Source organism: Leishmania braziliensis, chromosome 16 (genome assembly GCF_000002845.2).
Source record: "Leishmania braziliensis MHOM/BR/75/M2904 complete genome, chromosome 16".
Taxonomy (NCBI): domain Eukaryota; phylum Euglenozoa; class Kinetoplastea; order Trypanosomatida; family Trypanosomatidae; genus Leishmania; species Leishmania braziliensis.
The window spans coordinates 133,629-150,375 of NC_009308.2; the positions used below are offsets into that span (position 1 = coordinate 133,629).

General features: G+C 60.2%; 6 protein-coding genes across 6 annotated transcripts; all 6 read right to left on the bottom strand.

Annotated features, from left to right (window-relative positions):
- Positions 1 to 522: 522 nt before the first annotated feature.
- LBRM_16_0400 (conserved hypothetical protein) lies at positions 523 to 3,504 on the bottom strand (the record flags this gene model as incomplete). The annotated part of the gene is made up of 1 exon (XM_001563593.2): positions 523 to 3,504. The coding sequence occupies one exon, from the start codon at positions 3,502 to 3,504 to the stop codon at positions 523 to 525; it is 2,982 nt and encodes a 993-aa protein (XP_001563643.2).
- Positions 3,505 to 4,659: 1,155 nt separating this feature from the next.
- On the bottom strand, positions 4,660 to 5,730 carry LBRM_16_0410 (conserved hypothetical protein; the record flags this gene model as incomplete). The annotated part of the gene is made up of 1 exon (XM_001563594.1): positions 4,660 to 5,730. One exon carries the CDS (start codon positions 5,728 to 5,730, stop codon positions 4,660 to 4,662), a length of 1,071 nt encoding a protein of 356 aa, XP_001563644.1.
- A 968-nt stretch (positions 5,731 to 6,698) lies between these two features.
- LBRM_16_0420 (conserved hypothetical protein) lies at positions 6,699 to 8,339 on the bottom strand (the record flags this gene model as incomplete). Its single annotated transcript, XM_001563595.1, has 1 exon — positions 6,699 to 8,339. The coding sequence occupies one exon, from the start codon at positions 8,337 to 8,339 to the stop codon at positions 6,699 to 6,701; it is 1,641 nt and encodes a 546-aa protein (XP_001563645.1).
- A 1,284-nt stretch (positions 8,340 to 9,623) lies between these two features.
- LBRM_16_0430 (conserved hypothetical protein) lies at positions 9,624 to 11,321 on the bottom strand (the record flags this gene model as incomplete). Its single annotated transcript, XM_001563596.1, has 1 exon — positions 9,624 to 11,321. The coding sequence occupies one exon, from the start codon at positions 11,319 to 11,321 to the stop codon at positions 9,624 to 9,626; it is 1,698 nt and encodes a 565-aa protein (XP_001563646.1).
- A 2,162-nt stretch (positions 11,322 to 13,483) lies between these two features.
- LBRM_16_0440 (conserved hypothetical protein) lies at positions 13,484 to 14,035 on the bottom strand (the record flags this gene model as incomplete). Its single annotated transcript, XM_001563597.1, has 1 exon — positions 13,484 to 14,035. One exon carries the CDS (start codon positions 14,033 to 14,035, stop codon positions 13,484 to 13,486), a length of 552 nt encoding a protein of 183 aa, XP_001563647.1.
- A 1,063-nt stretch (positions 14,036 to 15,098) lies between these two features.
- Positions 15,099 to 15,875, bottom strand: LBRM_16_0450 (conserved hypothetical protein; the record flags this gene model as incomplete). Its single annotated transcript, XM_001563598.1, has 1 exon — positions 15,099 to 15,875. One exon carries the CDS (start codon positions 15,873 to 15,875, stop codon positions 15,099 to 15,101), a length of 777 nt encoding a protein of 258 aa, XP_001563648.1.
- Between the last annotated feature and the right edge of the window lie 872 nt (positions 15,876 to 16,747).

Sequence of the window (16,747 nt, forward strand, 5' to 3'; positions counted from 1 at the left end):
AGCGTGTGTGGGTGTGTATGAAGCCTGTCCAGCCGCCTTCACGACCCAGACTCCTCCTCCTCCTCCTACTGCTGCGCATCTGCGCGTTCCCTTTTGTAGGTGCGTCTGCGCCCCTCCTCCAACGACGTGCCCAAGCGTCTGGCAGCATCCATATCCACCGGCATCGGTACGGTCACTCTCTTCCATCCCTCCTCCTCCTCCCCCCTCCATCTTACCCGTTCTCCCATCGGCTTTGTTGTCGTTGGGGTTTAACTATTAACGTGAAGGAGATAAGAAAATACGAAAGAATGAGCGCCATCACACGCCACACCTCCTGCACCGCCTTCCCACCCTCCCACGCGCGCACACACACAACGCGATGCAACCGCAAACGTGAGGTAGCGGCAGCAGCCGTTGTCATGGGGGTGCGGCTCAGTGGAGGCCTCACTTTTCAAGCTAGAAGACCCCATAATGAAGCGCACTACGTAGCAGCAGTAGCAACGGCGCACGCACAAGACCGAGTCAGTGGGACTACCCGCGAACTCAATACTGCACCCTCTTCCGCTTCTTGGTCTCTGATAAAGTGCCTTGGGCGGCGCTGCCCTGTTCACATCTCTCGACACACTCACGCCGGCGCCGCTTCACACCAACGAATGCCTCATCCACATCCGAGTGGCTGTCTGCATCGGTGGGCGCCCTAGGACGCCTCCTTCGCCGCTGAACAGTCACTGTAGGTGCTGTGACATCATCTTCGTAGCGCTCCGCGTTGGTACAGTTGCCGTTATGGTGGGTATTTGCCTTGAATGCTTTCCGCTTGGCCGCCGTTGCATCTCGCAGATGCGGTGCTTCCCTTGCGGCAGTAACACCTCTCTTGGACGTGAGACTCACCTTCTTCGCGCTCGCCGTGCCACTACCTGCCACCACATTAGCCCCGCGTAAAGCCACTCCAACGCCATTGTGCTCATCCGCGGTGCTGCTCATCAATGCTGCAACGTCCTCTGGAGACGCATCATCACCTAAGAAGTGCAGCAACTCACTTTTCAGGTCGCTTGGGTCGGTCGTCTCCGTGCGAGCCGCATATTTTCGGTCCTCCCTTGCTAGAATGGCACGCAACTCGGCTGATTCGGCCTGCTGCAGTCGGTGCAGTCGACGCTGCATGCGCCGCTGCTGCGGGGTCGTGAAGTGCTGGCCTCGCTCCAGAATACCAGAGGTGATGTTGAGGGTGCGTCGCAGCTTCGCCCCAGCGGACTTGTACTCGCGCTGCCGCAGCTCCTCGGCAACCTTCTCCTGGTTGAGGTACACTCGCTTGTGCTCTGTCATCTGGCCTGCGGTGCCAGCGGTCCCATCTGAACCACCTCCTGTGGTGCTGGCACCGCTGAAATGAGCAGGTGTTCTGCCCTCAGTCGTGACAGCTGCTGAGAAGAGAGAGGGACGGGTGGACACAGCGCGTCCGCGCAGGTGCGTGAGACGCCCGCCATTCGCAAGAGAGCCACCGCTAGCGCGGCGCGCCCTGGTGGCATGGTCACCTTCTTCATAGGTGTCCTGCGGCTGCGCTGTCGCCGCGTCATATGGGCAGTAAAAGTCGAGGTACGTCGTGTTCGGCGGGTAGGGAACGTCTACGTAGGGCACGTTCTCCGGCATCGTGATCGGCCTCACCACCGGCACGGGGTCCTCGACTTGGATGTGGCCATGCATCGCCATCATGCGATGCTGCTCGTGACGGCTCAGCCGTCGCCGCGGCGGATTGACATTCAACTGAACCGGCGACGTGAACTGGCGGAGGTATTGCTCGCTCTTTGTGAGCCAGGGAGCCGACACCGTAACGGCGTCTTTCGCAGCACGCGCGATCGCAGCCGTGTCGTTGCTCGTCTCCAGGGTCTTCAGAATAGACTGATGCGACGCTTTGCTGTGCAACCCCGCGGCGATGCTCCTCGGCAGCGTCGCCTCCGTCGGCATAAGTGCCACGTACGTCTCCAGAGGTGTCAGGGGCTGCGAGTCTGTCTTGAAATTGGGGAGGCAAATGCATGTGTTGGTGCGCTGGCAGTGCGCCGCTGCAGCGCGTAGGTGGCATAGCTGCGGCGCTGCGGGTTCTGGCACGTAGTGATAGTCCGGACACACACCCGTGACAACTGTGTGGAGCGACCAGAGCGCTGATTGAAGAAGACTCATGCCGATCTCGATGCTTGACTGGCCCGTGTACTCGGACGCCTGTACGACGTCTGCGAGGAAGTCGATATCGATGGCGCTGAGGTTAGGCGAGACAAGCGTGCTGTGCGGGTATGCAGCGCGCACGCTGCGGTAGCGCCGCCACAAGGCCATCGCCACCTCACCAGCGCCGGTGTAGTGATCGCCGCCGTTCAGCAGGAACAGAAAGATGAAGTCGATGCGGATAGACGGTAGCTGCGACGGCGAGAAGGGCGTGGCGCCGCGGGTAGCGGCGGTCGCCTTCAGCCAGCGGTACAAAATGTCCGACACACGAGTGAGTTGCAGAGAGGAAGGGCTGACAATGCTGAAGTTGTGGAAGGCGGTGGAGCCGAGGCATGTGATGACGAGGTCAATGTCGTTGCCTATCACCACAACCGAGTCGTCGGGTCGACAGCGCAGACATGGCTTCCTCGCGACATCACCACGACTCCCGGCGCTGCCGTTGCGCTGATAGCGGCTAGGACCGCCACCGTTATTGCCCCACCGACCAGCGTTGCGGAACCCCCTGCCAGAACGCGGCGCCTTCTTGTCTTGCGGCGTCTGCTCGGTGGGGTCTGCTGTGCAGCCTGAGCCGTACGCGAGAAAGGCTAGCGCACGGGAGATCTTCGCCTCGCCCTCACCCATGACGGTGGTGCCGTAGAGGTACACTGGGCATGCACGGTGAAGAAAGCCACGGCCGCGATTCAGTTTGAACTGTGCCGCAATGGCGTTCTCGAGCTCGATCATGAAGAGTGACCCGGCGGTGATGGAGAGCGTGTTGAGCTGCTGAACGCTGCCGGTGTCCAGCAGGGAAACCTTGCGCCGTCGAAGCCTCTGCGTTTGCAGCTTTGCAATCGGGGCGGGGCCGTCGAAGCAGATGCTGAGCGACTGGCGCGGCGCCACCACCTCTGTCACCAGTACACGCAGCCGCTCCAGCACCTCCTGGATGAGCTGCTTCTTTGTCTTATTCTCGCTGCTTTGGTGGTGGAAGCAGGAGTGTACAATACAGTTCATGTCAACCAGTACGTGATCGGCCATCGGTGTGCAGCTCTCACCCGTGACGCACCCGGCGCTTTCCAGACCGCTTACGTGGGAGGAAGATGTTAAGTGGCGCCGGCGCGCCCCACTGCGGCCAATGCCATCCTCCTCAATGTTCTCGCCGGCGTCGTCATACAGCGCACCCGACTCCGCACCAGCGTTCTCGCCAGCGATCTCATAGTAGCCCTCCACTCGAAAGCGTCGCTTCGCCTCCTCAACAGCCTCCGCATCGCTCAGTGGCACCGGAAGCAGCCGCGTGCATCCGCACGAGTCGATAAACTTGCGAAGCCCTAAAAGACCCATGTATTGTGGAGTGATACGTGTGGGGCACCTGAATCTGCGTCTGTCTGCCTGCCTGTGTGGGTGGGTGTATGTGTGCGGGTGTGCATGTGCCCCCCACACCTAAGTGATTGCTCAGTCAACAGGAAATGTGCGCGCGTGTCTGACTGTGTGTACTCTCGCCCCTCTCCCTCCTGTCACGCTGCCGATCAAATCGCTACGAACGGGGTAAGGGGGAGTTTGCAGGGGTGAGTGGCCGGGAAGAAGGCTGAGTAGGGGCCCAAGTTAAGTCGAACGATCGAGAACGAGAGAGGCGAGTGAGTGGATAGCTTTACCACAAGGAGGGGGAGAAGGCAACAAGGCCTGTGGAAGCGCATGTGTGTAGTCGCAGCAACTGCAACGCTCAGCTCAGCGCGTGCTGCGCGATGGAGGAGGAGAACGGAAGAAGAAGCCTCGCACAGTAAAAAAAAAAAAAACGAGAGAGACTGCGCGTCCACCACTCCCCCTTTTACCGCTCCAACTAGCGAAGAGCCCATGGGGGCACCTGTGCGAGGAGCGCCTCGCTTTCCTCAGACTTTCTTTGACAGTGCCACCCTCCCCCTTTGCCTCTTCTCTCGACATGGCTGTAAAGGAAAACGCGCTGACGTTGGTGCACGTGTGGTGCGCCGGCTCAACCGTCTCCGTCGTCCTGGACGGACAAGTCCCCCTGTCTGCCTCCTTGACTGCCTCTGCGCGGGTGACGAGCACACACCCAAGCGGTGAGGACGCCAAAACTGAGCTGCAAAGCCATACAGTCTGCAGTGTGCGTGTGAAGAAGAGAGGTGGAGGAGACACAAGGCACACTGAGGGGGAGGGGGGAGGCACACGGAGAGCGACGCTTAGAATCGTTGCTGCGGACATCACAGGCACAGGCGCGTGGCAACGGCGCCACCTTTTCCATCATGCAATGCCCTCGGCCCTGACTGCATCCCAACAGGGAGCATCGACCCGAAAAATGACCTTTTCGTATTGGCTTGGGGAGGTGGCAGTCCCCTATGCGCGCCGGCATACAGAGCGAGAGGGGAGAGGCATGTCTGCTACGGCGACATGCTGCTGTGCGAAGAGGGGGACGACGAGGCAGGCAAGAATTCCGCAGTCCTCTTCCCTCCTCCACTGCACGTCCTCCTATTCCCTAAAGACTTAGTTGAGGTGCTGCTTGGCTCCTTCGCCGCCAGCGATGCCGCTGCTCACAAATGTGTAAATGCCGAGGTACCCAACAAAGACAAGTGCCCACACGACGTACGACGCTAAGGGCACAGCCATCGACGGCAGGAAGAACGAGCCCAGTTGCTCCAGCTCCATGTTGAAGCAAACGAGGGGAAGACGGTAGGCGTCCACCGGAATGGACAGCGCACGTGGCTGCACCTCGACGACCGGCACAAAGGGGTCATTGGTGTCCGACGCCGCGCGGATAACGCCATGCATCGTGGTGGTGTCAAAGTTGCTGCCACTCGCTGTGCTATCGATGTCCGCTCTGTCTACCCACACGTTCTCCTCCATGCTGAACTCAAGCGCGTTGTCTCGGCTGGTGACAAAGACTAACAACTCCGTGTCCTGCGGCTCCTCTGACCAGCCTCGAACTCTCGGAGAGGGCACACCTGCGACGTCGTCGTTGCCTTCTACAAAGCGCACCACACTAGAGCGGCGCACTTGATAGAGCACCAGGTCAAAGCCAACGCTTGGTGGGCCCAAAAAGCTGAGCCGTATCATGTAGGACATGCCCAACTGCAGCTTGTCCAGCACATAGCGCTGACGCAACGGCACGGCGTCGCATAGGCCACCACAACGCTCCGCGGAGGCGTGCCCTGCGTTGTTGCTGCAGAGCGGTACGTCCGCCGGAAGGGTGGGGTTGCGCAGACACTGCTTGATCATAGGCGTGCCGGGACGCAGAACCTTGTACATGTGGGTGTACGGTGGGTTGGAGTTGCAGTGCCGGGCACCGCGAAGCGTTGCCTCACCACCCTCGGCAACACTGAGGCTGGCAGCGGTGTCTTCGCTCATGGGCACAGCCGGAGACATCAGGGGTTGAGTGGGGCCATCGGTATCGCGCTCGATCTGAACGAAAGGGGTGGGATTCTGGATCACACTAACGCGCACCACGTAGTACATGGAGGAGATGGCGTACAGTAGTACGAGCAGCGCAATAGAGAAAAGCACAGCGTACCGCAGGCGACGAAGAACAAACCAAAGAAAGCTGCTCGGCGGTGCCATTCTCGCCTCTGTGGGTGACGTGCAGGAGCAAAGGTGTGTGCGCGTGCGCGTGAGTGAGAGAGCAAGCGAGGGAAATGCCTCGCGTAGCGCAAACACGTAAGAGAAAAGGAGGCGCTTCGGAGCAAAGGAGCGGGCGAATGAAAAGAGAGGGGGACATCCGTGATGAGAAAAGGAGGAGATGAATTGTTGGGGGGAGGGGGAGGGGGGGCAGCGCAGGGGTAATCAGCGGAGCACATTTCGTAGTTTGCAATTAAGGTTGGCTTTCCCTATGCAGCACGCAAAGCAACAACCCGGGGGAGTGAGGGGGGTAACCGCTGTGTTGTGCATTCACCACATCGACAGGGGTCACGGAAACGCCGCATGAGGGTGCCACGGACGGCAGAAGGAGGGAGCAGCAGCGAGGAGCGGTGGTAGGCGCAGCTCAGCCCTGCCACTGTATGTGTGTGTGTGTGTGTGTGTGTGGGTGTGTGTGTGTGAACGAGGGTGAGAGCCCCGCCTCGAAAGACGCTCACGAAACCTACTCCAGAAGGCAACATAAAGCAAATACATTAGCACCACTGGGCATCACGTCGTGAAGGGCCGACGCGCCGGGGAGGACTTGGTGATGGTAATAACAATGCCATCACACCTTGTCCATGGCACCGGCACCTGCCCGCTTTCTCTTCCCATCCAGATCACCCTTACCAACGTCAAACCAAGTGCGTCAACAGCAGCAGCACACCACAATCACCCATACAGCGCAGTGGCTCAACCTACGCCTTCTCCCTGTGACGCCGACACGTTCAGGCGGGTACGCTACACGTCGAAAACACCAGCCACCTTTACAGCTGTGCCATGATCGCTGCAGCGCAAAGCCCCTTTAGACTTCGATTCCGCGGGGTTTGCCGCTACGCCGGGGCGTGGTGGCATTAGCAGGCGTGCTGACCGGCTGTATCTCACACGAAGAAACGTTATTGGGGCTTAATGACTCAACGTGGTCCTTTAGACGAACTTCTTCCTCCACGCTCAGCGCCGGCAGCACTGCTTGTCCCTGAAGACACGGCCTCTTCCTTACTCTTCTTGCGACGGCGATTCATCTGAACTTCGCGCAGCTCTGACACTCGACTGCGCAGCGCGGCTTCGATATTCGCCTCGAGTGCTGTGACACGTGTAACGTCGTCCTGCTGACGACTGGTGAAGTACCGGTACTGCTCTGCCGACCGCTCTCCGGTGTCTTCGGGAGAGTGATCTGCTAGCTGGCCATCCCTGCGCGAGTCCGCAGTGCGGCCTTTGGATCGCTTGCCGTGGCGCTTGTCGGGGAGGGACGCCCTCTTAGCACTCTTTGGTGCGGCAGTCGTCACATCACTCCCCCCCGCTCTGGCGCTCTCGCTGCTGGTCGTCGCCGCCGGCCCGCGCTGCAGGGCCTCCAGCGCGACCATGTTGTCCAGCTGAACACGCCTAAAGTACTCGAGCCACTTGGGATAGGACTCAATCAGCAGACTAGTCGCCCGCATCTGCCAATCCGTTTCAATGCGAGAGGCCGCTGCAAACGCGTTGGTGATTTGCTTCTGCGCTGAGAAGGGCGTGGTGAGGTTGTTGGCGCGCAGCAGCTGCACCGCGAGGTAGGCAAGATCCGTGTTTCCCGCCTCCTGCGCCACCCCGAGGAATAAATTCGACACAAGTCGGACACGCTCCGTGTCGTTCTCCGGCAACCCTAGCGAGCGCGGTGCGCGGCCATTTGCGAGACTCAAGATAATGCCGGGCAGCGTTGCCACGGCGGAAGCGCGCTTTGTCGGGTCGACCAGCTCCATCGCCAGCTGTCGAAACAGCGGGATGTAAAGCTCTTCACGCAGGTGGTGGCGCTGTACAACGCGTGTGAGCGGCATCACATCTTCGAAAGAGGCCCAGTGCGCCTCCAGTGCGCGACAGAATGCGTTCCACCGCCGCTTGCCCATCGCCTCTGCAGTGGCGTGAGGCAGCTTGAGCGTAGCAGGTCCATCGGTAAACCAGCGAGCCATGATCTCCTCCGGTCGCACCGGCCGGAGGCTGGTAGAGATGGTTCCAGCGCTCATACCTCCCGTGGTGGTGGTCACACTGCTGCTGCTGGCACTTGGGCTGCTGCTCTGCAGAACCTCTGCGTCTGCTGTTGGCACCAACCCCTCCTTCACCAACAGCGCCACCACATCGATGAAAGGCATGTACAGTAGTCGGTAGAGGGATGGCGTGTATCCGGAGACGAGAACCCGCACTCGCGTCTCCAGCTCAGTTGGGGTCAACTCCTCCGCCGGGCCCGTGGCGAGGCCGGCCGTCGGATCCTCCAGCAAATTTAATTCTAGCGTTGATGTACCGATAGGGTCACTTAGGCGCGCTCGAGACTCCGCCTCGAGGCTAATGGCCTCGAGCTTGGAAAACTGGCGCTTCCCACCAAGAAAAAGCGCCTGCGTACAGCTGACAATCCCGCGCCGGTGATCGCCAGCCGCGCCCACCGCCTTACGGGTTGCACCCCGGAACCTCGAATATGCGCCAAGTCCACTGAACGACACCAGCAGAGAAGCCCGAGCTACGAGATGCGTCGCACACGCGTTTTGAGCTCCGCACGCAGAAGTTGTGGCAGCCGCCCGCCCGACCATCGTCGCTCTCGACATGTCTGTGGCCGCGATGCGTCGACTCGAGTAGAAAAAAACAGCAGCGGCAAAGTCGGCCGCCAACTCCCTATGAAGCGCCAGAGGGGAGGCGAATGCCTTTCCAGGGAAAATCCACACACGTGCCGCACATACGCCAAGGGCTGAGAGAGAGTGAGGGGGTGGGGTGGGGTGTTGTGGAGGCGGGGGGAAGGGGCGAGAGAAAGGTGGAAGCGAAACAGCCGGACAGCGAAGGACAAACACTTGGAAAGCAAAGCTGCACACGCCAGGGGAGGCGAGAGTGCAGGGCGCATGGTCGCTCCGCGAAGCAAGAGCGGGGAGGCAAAGGTGCACCGCACGCCAGCGGCAACACGTGAGCGGACAAGACGAGCGGCCCCACTCGCTCCCTTCTGTTTTCTACGCGAGGCACGCCGACTCCCTCGGCCACACGGCATCAGTTCAACTCCACTCCTCCCCCAATCCTGCCACCCACCGCGTCGCGCAGTGCAAAGCAGCGCCAGGCACGCGGTGCAGCAGTGCGCCGACCCAGTCAGCTCGGCAGGGCCCCTGACTCAGGCTCTGTCCACGCAACCCCTCCGCCCGCTCCGCAGGCCGCCTCACAGCCGCTCCCATGGTGCTGGCGGCCGCATGGTGCATCCCTCGCAGCGGCGCAGGCACCCCACGCCAGCGGCCACCGAGGCCCGGGCGGGAGACAGCCCAAGCCACGCCCACCACAGGGATGGCACAGACGTGTCCACCCTGTCGCAGGCCGCTCCGACGCAGCGCCATCCACCACCTGACCGCTGGCATCGGCAGCGATACATCGCCCTGGCCTCCCCTCCGTCGTAGGTGCTTGCGCCCTGTCCCCACCAGAAGTGCCTCGGCATTTGGCAGGGATGGAGAGAGGGGCTGCCCGGCTTCCCCACACAGAGTGGAGGTAGTGCACTCCCCTGAGATACCACGCGCTGGCGTACGTCCCCCTCTCTGTCATCACGGTATTCCCGCCGCCTGTAGAAGTAGAAACAAAAAGAGGTCATACGAACTGGCGTACTTCAGCGAAGCAATGCTGTCCGGGCTGGCAGGTGAACGCGCAGGGCAGGCGGTGGCGCAGTCGTGTGCCTGTCGGCCTCTGGGTGTGGATGAAGGCGTTGGTTGGGATGGGAAAAGAGGTGGGAGTCGGTGTCCCTCAATTATGCTGGTGCTTCTGCCTTGCTTCCAAGCATGCGTGAGTGTGTAATGATGCGCCCTCGAGTACGCACGCACACACGTAGAGACCAGAAATGATACCTGGGACTACTCGGCAGGAATGTTAACCGCAGCAGAAGCAGGGCGCACAAGCGAAGCTGCCTTGTTTAAGGTCCTCTTCACGTAGGCCAGTGCACGCGTCCTTGTGGAGGACACCGGGTCACCTTCCAAAGCGCCACTGGCAAGGGCCTTTGCAGCCGTCGCGAAGCTCGCCGGTTCGTCCTCGAGTAAGCCGAGGAGTGGCCCAAACGAAATATGAACCCAAACACGCCGTTGCAGCTGTACCAGCCCCACGAACACTTGCACCGGTGGTACGGTGCACCTGCCCCCTTCAACGTCAGTCTCAGATGGCCCGCTAGCGTTGAGTGTGCTGTAGGAGCTGGACTGATGCGTCGGCGTGGATGCCACACGCTTGTCCTGCGGCGTGACAGGTGGGTGGGAGGCCTCTGTGAGAACGTCGCTCCAGGCGTGCGCCAGCTGCACTGTGGCCTCGTCCGCCGCCGTAAGCCACCGCAGGCACACAATCCCGAAAACAGAGGCGTCTATCGAGGCATCAAAGCGGCCGTCACCGCGAACGGCCTGCAGCACCGCACGGACAAACTGCTGGTGTGCGCCAACCCGCTCCGCAAGCACCGACGACGACGCGGACACGGGCCGAACGACTCCGCGTGGATTTGCCTTCGATGATTTGGCCGTCACCAGCACACCCGTCAGGTGCTGCTCGAGCAACCACCCTCCCATGTGCGACAGCGGCGACACACGCAGTACATCGCTCTCCGCCACACCAGGGGTGATCCACTGGTTGAAGGTGTGCTGCCGTGCCTCCCCGAGGGCCTGGAGAGACCAGGCCACTTTGCGAATGTGCGCAAAAAAGAGTGCCATGGAACCAGCGGTGGTGAAACAACTTGCTGGCGAAACGGGCAGAATCGCGTACGGAATGGCAGTTGACAAGCCAGTTGGCACCAGCACGGAGTCGGCCAGCGAGGCCGCGGCGTAAAATTGAGCGAGGATGGCGTCCCGCTGCAGCAGCGCAGGTGGCACAACTTTCCCAGCGGGGCCGGCGAGCAGAGCGGCACCGCCGTGACTCGCATCAATGTGGTACCATACGCCAAGTCGCTGGCAGAACTCACCCATGGCTAGCAGCTGATCGACGGCACCACTGAGGCCAGAACCGAACGTGCCGACCACCATGAGAGGGTACAAGCCTGCCGCTACATCCTCAACGAGGCGGGATTGCAGCTCATGCACGTCCACCGCGTAGTTGTAGAGGCTGCACGACTCGCCACCAGTAACAGCGGTGCCAGTTGAGTGAGCTGTGGGCAGCGGCAAATCGCGCTTGATTGCGACCGTTTGAATGACACGCACATGTGCTATGCCGAGCAGCTGCGCTGCCCGCACGAGCAGTGCGTCACACTGATCACCACAGTACAGCACGAGTCGGCTGCTCTGTTGCTTGGCAGACTCGCTGCCGGCAAAGGCGTTCTGCTGGCCAGAACCACGCGTCACCGCTTGTGTGCGAGCCGTGTGAAGTAGAATAGTGTAGGCCTCCAGCGTGGTTGAGTAAAGCGCGCCGCCGCCGTCGGCGGCCGCGTTGGGTAGCGTTGGCGCCCGGGCCGAGGCCTTGGCGAACACTTCGTTTGCAGTTGCGACGGTGGGTAGCGCTGTCAGTGGAGCCGTGGCAGCTACACTGCTTGGATTCGACGATGTCAACGGGCGTGGTGCAATATGGCCGCTGGTCGTGCGCATGGCGGTGGGCCAGAGCATCAGTGCTGCCTGCGCTGGGCAGTGCTTGCTGCCATGGCGTGCTGGGCCATCACTAACGGCGTCACCAGTGAGCAAGGAGGCACTAGGCAATGATGATGGCCAGTGGAAGCGACTTGGGAGGCCAATACAAGAGGCAACTGTGTTGGCCAGAGCCCTCTCGACTTCGCTCAGCATGCCTGATGTGGAAAGGGTCGGTGCTGTGCTCTCACATCCCATTGCCGTACCGCCAGTGAGGGAATGATGTGCCTGCACCAGCTGAGCTCCAGAAGCTAATCCCCCTGCGACATCACTGCCAGAAACGACAGCGGCAGCCGCCATGCCCGCTAGCCACGCACGCAGGCGATCCACAAAAATGTTCGCCTGCCATGGTGAGGAAGTAGTCAATGCCGACAAGCAGCCACAGTCGCCTACGTCTGATGAGCGATCCGCCCCCTCCGCCCAGTCACGGTAACACCGCACGGCTGATTCTGCGGCTGCTGATGAAACGGCGGCGGACAAATTATTGTCTGTGGCCGAGTTGGTGTCAGGCAGAGTAGCAGAAGTAACGTCAGCCTCCGTGGCGGCAGGGGATGAGCCTCCTACGACTGGGGCCGGGAGCTGTTTCGTGCGCGCAGGTGCGCAGAGAGCGAGGTGGTTAGAATGTTTGCTGATGGCAGCGGGGCCTCCCAACACAACTTCTACGCTAACCGCGCGACCGTGTGGCGATGGCACTGCGGGCACACACGCCGCTGCGGCAGCCTTTGCCGAGTGGGTGGTTGACGGGTCTGCTGCGCGTCGCAGTGCTGTGGCTGCAGCCCCAAGCAGCTGAGCCAGTCGACGCGCCTCGCTGGCCAAACAGCAGTACAGTCGCGCATTGAAGACTGGAACACGTCCCATACCTCAGCGAGTACAAGTGGGCTGGTGTGTCAGTGAACGCACACGGACTCTGGGACGGGCGCAATCACGTGCATGCTGTGATACGACCGCAGAGGGCACGGCAGGCGCATACGTGCAGTCACCAATCCGTAAGGTAGATGAGGAGTGGAGAACGTGAGACGGGGGGAAGGTGAGACGCATGACAGTGAGCAACTGGTAGGGTGGCGGCGCAGGAAACCACGACGAAGGAAGAACGAATGTGATGCGCGTGTGAGGCTCACTGTGGTGCATCGAGCCACGGAGCGAAGGCAAAGAAGAGGGATGAAACTGAATACACAATACGCACACACACACACACACACACACACACACGCCGCACAGCGAGGGCGGATGTGGTTTGCATCGAGCCCAAAAGGCGCATATGCGCCTTTCTCTTCACCTCCCAGTCACTTCTCGCTCTCTCACCCTCTTCGGTTGAGTCATGTCAGTTGAGCTGTTCGCTCGAGCAGAGGGAGAGGAAAGGGATGCTCACAGTGTAGCCCTTGCCTCACACCCATGTACACCTCGATCCGGCAGTCCTGCCAGTGCAGCTGCTGCTAAGCTGCACGGGCACAGTAGTCCGGCCTCATCCTCAGGTTCTCATGCACGTTGCTGTTTGTTGAGGTGGAGTTTCCTTTCGATCCTGCCATCGCTGTGCTGGCGAGAGCGGGACAGACAGGCAGAGATGTGTTACCTTAACCGAAGTGCATTAGAGGAAAGCAAAATGGAGCTCAACAGACATACGCCCGTATATAAAATTGGGGGGTTACCGCACAAAGACATCCGCCAACTTCGCCTTTGGCGCTGCGGGCGCTGAATGAGGCCACACACACGCGTGTGCAGGGCAAACGTGAGTCGATGGGGTGGTGGGGCAGGAGGAGGCGCATTAGACGGAGGGAGGGAGGGGCACACACGCAGCCGCGTGGCTTCACAGCGAGCAAATAAAGCGAAAGGGAAGAAGCCGACAGGAGGAGAGAGCATAGGGGTGAAGAATATCGCAGTCACGCTGCCAGACTCCTCTATGAGGGTGCTTGGATCGTTCTTATCCTCAGCCTTCCTCTACTCACCCCAAGTCCTCCCCCATATTCCGCAATGAGGTTGGGGCGTAAAGTGCCCTCGTACTGCCTCGAACGGCCACCGTCGGCGCTCCTCATCTGTGCGCTACGGCATGCGGCCGCCCCCTTTTCCTAACGGCATCCCCTACCTCTCTTTACCTCCCTCCAACTGAGGACCGCATTGGCCTAGTCAACTTAACTGCCACCATGCTCACCCCCATCATCATCACTGCTACTGCCATCCGAGAGCTTCACTATAGTGTTTTGCCGCGGCTTGCCACGCGGGTGGTTGACTTCTCCCTTGATCGCCCTCACCCGCTCCTTTCGCGCCTGCCTGTCATCCTCGCGTCGATCGTACGAGTCAAAGCCGTCACCATGGTCATGGCCGGTCTTGGCATGCAGCTCCTCCAGCAAGGGCGGTGGCCAGTACTTGGACTTGGCCACAATTGTGAACATCGGGTCACTCACGATAGGATCGAACACGAGGGAAGAAGATGGTGAAGCGACGGCAGAAGCAGCGCTGACCGACCTGCGCGCTGAAGCGGCGGCGGTGCCGTCACTGCACCCGCACGCCAGTTCCTTGTACATGGAATTCACGTCTACCCTAGGTGCCGGCACCTCGCTTGTGCGTGGGAGCCGAACAGTGGAGAACTGCCGCGACTCGAGTGCTTTGTTGGTGACGCGCACTCGCGACGGCTTCTTCTTCGTTGCATTCTTCCGCTGCCCCTGGGAGTTCTGTGGCCTCATCGCTCCGGCTGCGCGGTGGGCGTGGGCTGGTGTGTAGTGCAAGTAAAACGAAATGGTGGTTGTCCTGCTTGGCTGAGTGGAAGGCTAATGATGGAATGAGCGCTCGCCTGTGACACCTTCTGAGCGATGAAGCAGCAAAGGGGTTGAGGTGCGCGTGTGCACAGAGACCGGCACACACGCATGCATATATGTGGGAGTTCAGCCGGGAAAGAAGAGGGAGTAAGGTGATAGGGGGAGCGGTAGAGAGACGTGAGCATACGACTCCACAGTGCAGCGCAGCAGCAGTGAAGACAGTTGTAAGCGCAGGCACACAGACAGACAGACAGCACAGTGGGGATAAAGATGAAAACCCTAAAGAGAGCGACAGTAATGAGAGCCTACCCCCATTGATGGTCAGGCATCGCGAGCTCTCGGAATGCCAAAAGCTTCAAGTGGCGCTTTTATGAGCGACACCGACCTCGTCGAAGCGTACATCGAGGAGTCCCTCACATCCCAAGGACTGGTGACGGCACAGCTAAGCGGTGCAGCACGGAGTGAAGCTCATACACTCGCACGCAACAGTGCGGTGACTCCTTTTGGGGCTTTATGCTGCACCGCTTCGCTGCGGCTCATCGATTGTGCGGGAATGTCGAGTTTGTGAGGCGGATCGGTCTTTTGATTGTGCTGAAGAGGAGAGAGAGAGAGGGAGGGGTGGGGGTGGGGGTAAGCAAAACGTGCGCGTCTGCTCCGCTAGGGCTTCTTCCACCTCTCTCCTTTTCCCTCGCTTCGCGCCAATGATGTGTGTGTGTGTGTGTGGGGGGGGGGGGGCTGTGAGCTCGAAGCAGAATAGAGCAGCAATGGAAAGGGCAGGCGTAGAGGTCAAGAAACTCGCTCACTGTCACGTACGCATACACGCATACACACAGACACGCACACACGCACATGCATCGAGTCCGCACTAGAGAGTCGCTGCCCTCCCCCTCCCTTCTCTCTGCTACTTTTCAAGGTAGCCGACACGCCTCTGCCGAGCAAAGAAGTACTCCACACCAAGCGATGTGGATTTCTCTCGCCTTTAGTGACTCACTCACAACGTGAGAACGAGAATCAGCAGCAGCATCACGACAGCTACTCCAAAGTCTGTCGGTACGGTGACACTCTGCGTCTCGTGGAAGGTCTGCATTGCCGCGTACATGTCCGCCCCCTTTAACACGAACTCGGGCACCACCGCCGCCGCCCGGCCACCAGCGGTGCTGCTGCCACTGGAGCTCAGGCAACCATACTTGGTGTGGAGGATGTGGCTGGAGAAAGCGATGGTGGCGTGCACAAGCTGTGGCGCTGTGGAGGAGAGAAAGAGCCAAATGGGGAAGAGCACAAACTGCAGGGTGAGCAGCCCACACCGCCACGCAATGATCTCCGCTGGTGTTCTCTTTGCCTGCATGATGAGCAGCCAGTGGTACTGTAGCTTGCTCTTCTGGCCCAGCTCGTCCAACATTGGCTTCAACAGCTCGACACGGGTCGGGTACTGGCAGAAGATAGAAAAGTAGTGCACTATCGCTAGTGTGTAGAGTGGAGTGATTGTAAGTCCCTCGACAAGAGAGAAGTGCCGTGCGTGCACCTCGTCGAAGCGAGTTGGAATGTCCTGGATGAAGGTATTGTGGCCAGCTATCGTGTTGGCAAGGAATTCACCACCCTTGCGAGGATACCAGCTGGCGATCTGCTTGGGAAGCGCCCACCCACTGCCAAAACCGCTGCTGCTGCTGTTGCCTCTGCCGGTGGCGGAGGAAGAAGGTTGTCGAGGAGCCAGCGCGACCCTAGTGCACCGCAGAGCGAGCGTCAGCTGGGGTGCGCTGCGCTGCCACATGGCCACACTTCTGTTTCGTGTTGAATAATGACTACCGAAGCCTTGACTACGCGCGTGGGGGTGCGTGGAGGTGGTATGAGGAGGGAAGGAGCAGATTGATGTCGCTCTGCCTGCGAAGATGGCTGTGGAGGTGACCGTATCTCTGTTGTTCTCCGTCCCGGATCGTTGAATCCTCCGTCCCTGTGGATGGGTGCGACACCCCAAGAAGAAAGGCTCCGGGGGAAGGGAGAGGGGGATAGGGCTGCCACCCAGCGGCGATACGAGAGGGAGAAAGCGATGGTCGGCAGGTGAGGTGGTGAAGACAAGGCGTTCGTGGAGACGAGGAAGCGCAAAGACTAAAGGAAAGAGAAGAAATCAGATGAGCCAATACACACACACACGAACACGCCCGAGCGCACACATGCGCCTCCCGAGCGTTCGGCTAACCGGCAGCGTGAGAAAGAGCGAAAGTAAAGTGCACGTCCGCGGTAGGGGAGGAGGAGAAGGCGGAAGAGGGTTAGCACGTGCGTGTGTGGGATGGCCCATCCACAGCAAGAGCCCGCCATGCACTCTCTCACAGAGAGAGAGAAAGAGAGCGTACAAAACTCTCGTTCTCCACCGGCGGTCGCCTATTTGGTGGTAGAACTTGCCAGAGATTCGAGGTGCGACCGACTGGCCACTGCCTCCCCCAACGCGCGCCTCTTCGGCTCTGCGGTGCGTGCTGTTGGATGGGTGATTGAGAAGGGCGGGGGTAAGAGGGAGTCTCGCCTCGCTAAGGCACGCAGACATGCCCGTACACCCAAAGACAAATAAATAACGAAACCAACGAAAAATAAGTGTCGTGCGTTCAAAGGGAGGAGTAGGCGAACAACAAACACAAACGCACAAGGGGG